Here is a 5,374-nt window from a genome sequence, read left to right on the forward strand (position 1 = left end):
TGGATAGCCTTTCTTCAGTAATTGTTAGCATGACTTACATGTTCATATGCCATGTTTTAGTGTTTTCAGCATGATTAATAGCATGTATTTTAAATAGCATCTTTTAAAAGGAAGCATGATTTTCTTCGAATGCATGTTTTGTGAGGTAAATGGTTTCTTACTAAGCTCCCAAGCTTATAGTTGCATTTTCCTTATACTGCAGATAAAGGTAAAGGAAAGACGGATTAGTGGAGGCTAGAGGACAATGCTACCAGATGTGTGTGAAAGAGGAATTTGGAATAAAGATCTTTGGGAATTAGCTTTCTGCACTTTTCTTATGTTATTACCTTTCTGCACTTTTAGGATGATAAGTATCAGAAATGGTGAACTTAAGTATTATGCCATGCTTCGACTGCTAATTGTCTTACTAATAGATAGTAAATGTGAGTAATGATATTCCTAATAGTGATTTTATGCTCTTAGTTCATTTCTGAAAGGTCCTGTACGAGTTCGGGTGAGATTTCGGCTGAAATCAAAAACCCAATCGATCAGTGGATCGATTGAGCAGTCCTCAATCGATCAACTGATCGATTGGAGGAAGTCCCTGCGTACAGAACACTATGGGATCGATCAGCCGATCGATTGGGAAGCAAGCGATCTATCGCGAACAAAAAGCTGACGGATCGATCAGTTGATCGATCGACCATGGATCGATCAGCCGATCGATCGGGGAATTCACTCCCGCGAACAGAGAGCTTTTGAATCGATCATCGGATCGATTGACCAGGTTGGATCGATCAGCCGACCGATCAAGAAATTCTTCCATGCACAGTAGCACGCTGAATCGATCAGTGGATCGATCAGATGACTCCAATCGATCAGCTGATCGATTGGAGTGTCTGATTTCAGCGGAAGGGTTTCAATTCAGTTTTGATCAAATAGAAAGTGTAGATTCCCTTCCTTAGTATATGTACAACTTTAGAAGTGTATAGTGGATAGCAGAGAGTTTTAATTTGTACAGTTTTCCGCAACTTTATAGTTTAGCACAGCATAATGTGACGGTCCGGCCTCGCAGCCTAATCAGTAGGAGGCGGGACGTTACACTCCTTGTATCAAGTGTCTGGTACTCTATGCCCCACTTAGACTTTCAAATACCAGGTATCTGGTCAACCTTTGACTCACTTGGACTTTTCTTCTCATGCCAAGTGTCCGGTCCTCCATGACCCACTTGAACTTTCAAATACCAGGTGTCTGGTCAGCCTTTGACCCACCTAGATTTTTCAATATTTGACTTCACTCACTAGGACTTTTCTTCACCTAATTTCACACACTAGGATTTTCCCACCTGGCTTCACTCATCAAGGGTTTCTTATTCTCTAATTTCACTCACTAGGACTTCCCAATTACTTGATTTTACTCATCCAGACTTTCCAATTGTCTGAATTCACACACCAGGACTTTTTTTACTATCCAACTTCACTCACCAGGACTTTTCACACCAAGCGTACCAAGCGTCCGGTCATCCATGATCCACTTGAATTTTATTCTTATATCAACCATCCCATTGGTCTTGTCCTTACCTAACCTTCAGTTAAAACTTTCCTAATCAAGTATCTAGTCAACATTGACCTAGATGACTACTCTCTCCTATGATCAGTAAAGAATTGCACCAACAATCTCCCTAATGGATGATTACACTTGTAATCTTCATATATTATCAAACATCAAAACTCAAATTTGAATCAAACTGATCAACTTTGACCCATTAACAATTGCACCAACAACCTGACTCAACTCAATCTCTAAACCATTTGACTCTACTTCTTGAGTCATTCAACAACTCTGTCTCCTTCCCGACCACTTGGCTTAGCTTCCCAAAGTTTTCCAACAACTCGACCACCAAGTACTCCAACTCTACTTAGTCTCTTGAGCACTCCTAACTCGGTTGTCTCCTAGCTCCTTGACTCAACCTAATTTTCTAAGCACCCTAATTTAGTTGTATCCCAAGCACCTCGACTTGTCACTCAACTCCTTGATCACTGCCTAAGCTCTTCAGTATGAGTTATGATTTTTAGGAATTGTGCTCTCTTTGCACAACATATAAGTCACTAATTGAATTTCAATATTTTATTTATAATTTTATGCTTGCCCTGAACTAATAAAATATCGATGAGGATATAGTAGGGAATCACACTCCATGTCATAGGAGGATTTATATCGACGATTTCACTTAATAGGATACAAACTTGGTTGTTATTGTTTGGATTCAAGTACTCAAAGCAAAGTATGGTGGATGACTTGGAAACTTATGAATTTAGGTACTAAAAGCTACCAACAATCTAGATTGGGACCCAAATCTGATACTTTTTGGTTGGACGAGCCAATCAGGCTGGATCCGAATTTAATGACTTTGGGTAAAACCATTGTTATCTCCAATGAATGAATGCAAAACTAAGTAAAGAAGCAATTCATCAACGAAAGAGGGGAAAGTGGTATTCATAGAAAGATAAGTAGACTTGATTTCAATAGATCTTTTGTTGGATGTCTGTGTCATATAATTAATTTACATATCAACCAATTCTTCCCTCAAAAACTCTCTGATTAGGCTCCTTTTTGAATTCCTAACGCTTAATATTCTCAAGCTCTGTCTCAAAATATCAATTTCTGTGTCCTTCCTAATCGCATCCTTCTGCATGACCGCAACGCGAGATCTCAAAGATTCTATTTCTTTCTCGCTCTCCCTCAACTCTTTCTGAAGCTGCTCTACCATTCTTTCTTCACTTCCGCTGCTAAATCTCTCCCCTGCAAAAGCAATACAAAAGCTGATGTTTAAATTAAGATGCATCTTGGGCAACAAGAACAACAGGTTCATTCATTAGAAGTAGGAAAAATCGGATGGCCGAAATGTCGTATTAATTTCTAGCAAGGCAAGAAGGATTTAGTAGATGAACTTTATTTTATTATTTTTGTAATATTTTGGAATGCTACGGGAGTTGGGTGGTTATCTGACCTTCGCTGGTTCTTTGTATAAGGTCGTCAAGCTCAGTCTTTATAGTGAGATAGAGCTTCTTCCACCTCTCCACTGCCCCCTCCCGCTGCCTTTGCTCCTCCTTCATGGACTCCACGAGGCACCACCACTCCTCGTCATCTCCTCCGTCACTCTCGCACTTCTTCAAACGCCTCGTCCTTTGCGCGGCTTCCTGCTCTAGAGCCTCCTCCGCGAGACTCCTCCTCTCTCTCACCCATTCCTCCTCCTTGGCAGCGAACTCCGCCGTGCGCCGGCCATAATCCCAGGCCTCTTGCTGCCTGACGCTCTTCGACTTTTCTATCTCTTCTTCGAGTAGCAGAATTGTAGCTCTGAGTTCCTTGTTGGAGGAGACGAAGCACTTGCTAGTTACACCTCCCATGGAGGAGGAGAAGCCTTTGGATTCCCGGGAGGACGAGGGCGATGGCGATGGCGATGAGCTGAGGAAGTATTTATAAATTAATGGAGTCGTGAATAAATGAACGCGATAGGGTGCGTGAACCAAGGCACCCCTCCCATTAATGGGACAGTTCCAGATTCAATTAAAGAGTGAGACTAAATCGCAGAACAGAAAAAAAGAATCTTATTATGCGTTGTGAATGTATCAAGAACACTATATATCTCAAGTTAAATTTTGTAGGATTCGTCGTCGATGCACATGCACAGGGCTACCCATTGGTGGTCACTGCATAATGTAACTCAATTGTGATAAATTCTTACCTAGAGAAGTTGGAGCATTGATTGAGATGCGTAAATGTGGATGCCAAAGTCATACGGCCGGACAACGAGAGAATTGTGGACTTGAGCTGCTTTGTCTGAGACTGGAGATTGGGAGAAGGAAGATGCCAAAGTGGCTTGCGACTGCTCTCCAAGTAGCGAAAGTAGGGGGACTTTCTTCCCCGTAACTCGCGACGACATTCCACAGGCTTCACGGAAGCAATAGTTCTCAGCCCGGAGTCGACACACGGACGTAATTCTGACATAGCGAAATAGTATGAATTAAATTTTTACCTGGAAATCATGACAAAGACAAAGCATGGATCCCAAATTGGAAGCCGGATGGTATAACTTAACTGCCAGGGGTTCCCTAAATTATCTGTGTTGAACTAACAACTTGGGGACTAGTTAGTAGCTCAAAGATTGAGTCGATGCATCACATGAATCAGTGGAGTTTGATATGACGATATAGATCTTATCCTATTTATATTTTAAAATAGGAACATTTTAAATTTTGAGTTTTAACATTCTTTAATTTCTTGCTTTCGAAGTCTAAATTTTGAGAATTGAGTAGGTTGAATCCGTTTTGCCCTATAAGATAGGGATGTATTTATAGCAAGGGAAAAGACTCATTAATTGGTTTAATTAATTAATCAAGTAATTTTGCTTTTAATTGCAGATGCGTGCCATTTATATATTTTTTTCACCGTATATCCTGAAATAATCGGTCCGAGCTCATAAAAATTTTCCACTGACTATCGGTCAATACCAGTTACCAGCCGATAATACTGGCATTATAGAGGTCATGAACCAATTAATTGATTAATTACTCAATAATTATAACAGGCTTTTATCAAACCACTTAGTTAAGTTTTAAAATTATCAAATTGCATAGGGTAGTTTCAAAATTAACAAATCACGTACTTATTTTTATTTTAGCTCTATCAGTCAACTATTTTTTTATATAATCAGAAGAGGTTTATGAACACATAAAAACTAGTTTCATATCAATCCGAGGTCATTTTGTCTATTAACCAATTTTGTCTAAAAGTGGCTGATGGACCAAATAATCTCGGATTGACATGAAACTAATTTTTATATATTAATCCACTTCTCCTGATTATATCCATAACATCAAGTGTTAATTTTACCTAATATATTGAGACTAATAATTTTTTAAACACAAAAATATTTGAAAATTTTAATTTATGTTCAACAAATCATTGATCTCAATATATTAGTAAAATTGGTATTTGAGGGCATGAATATAATCAGAAGAAGTCGACGAATACATAATAACTAGTTTCATGTCAATCTGAGGTCATTTGACCCATCAACCGATTTTGTTCAAAATGGGCTGATAGACCAAATAACTTGGATTGACATGAAACTAGTTCATATGTGTTCTTCTATCTTTCTTGATTATCTGTTTAGGGTTATAAGATTGCAAACATAGTCTCACATTAAAAACACATGCGAAAGATCATGGGTTTATAAGAAAAAGATATCTCCATTGGCATGAGGTCTTTCGAATAGAGCTCAAGAGCAAAATTATGAGGGCGACTTAGGGCCAAAGCGGATAATATCATACCATTGTTGAGATATCTAAATTATTTTTGATCCTACAATTGGTATTAGAGTAACGTCGCTCTT

At 38.9% G+C, this 5,374-nt stretch overlaps 1 protein-coding gene across 1 annotated transcript; it reads right to left on the minus strand.

The window, feature by feature from the left end:
- Positions 1 to 2,456: 2,456 nt before the first annotated feature.
- LOC122056462 lies at positions 2,457 to 3,448 on the minus strand. Its single transcript, XM_042618462.1, has 2 exons — positions 2,990 to 3,448; positions 2,457 to 2,781 (listed from the first exon to the last, which is right to left on the minus strand). Exons 1-2 carry the CDS (start codon positions 3,384 to 3,386, stop codon positions 2,543 to 2,545), a joined length of 636 nt encoding a protein of 211 aa, XP_042474396.1. The 5' UTR covers positions 3,387 to 3,448; the 3' UTR covers positions 2,457 to 2,542.
- Positions 3,449 to 5,374: the final 1,926 nt, after the last annotated feature.

This window comes from Zingiber officinale, chromosome 1B, assembly GCF_018446385.1.
Source record: "Zingiber officinale cultivar Zhangliang chromosome 1B, Zo_v1.1, whole genome shotgun sequence".
In the NCBI taxonomy this organism is placed as follows: domain Eukaryota; kingdom Viridiplantae; phylum Streptophyta; class Magnoliopsida; order Zingiberales; family Zingiberaceae; genus Zingiber; species Zingiber officinale.

Excerpts from the sequence above, each read along its gene's own strand:
- LOC122056462 (XM_042618462.1), bottom strand. The coding sequence starts at position 3,386 with ATGGGAGGTGTAACTAGCAAGTGCTTCGTCTCCTCCAACAAGGAACTC. Across the intron at positions 2,782-2,989 it reads TATACAAAGAACCAGCGAAG|GGGAGAGATTTAGCAGCGGA; the intron begins GTCAGATAACCA and ends TTGCTTTTGCAG.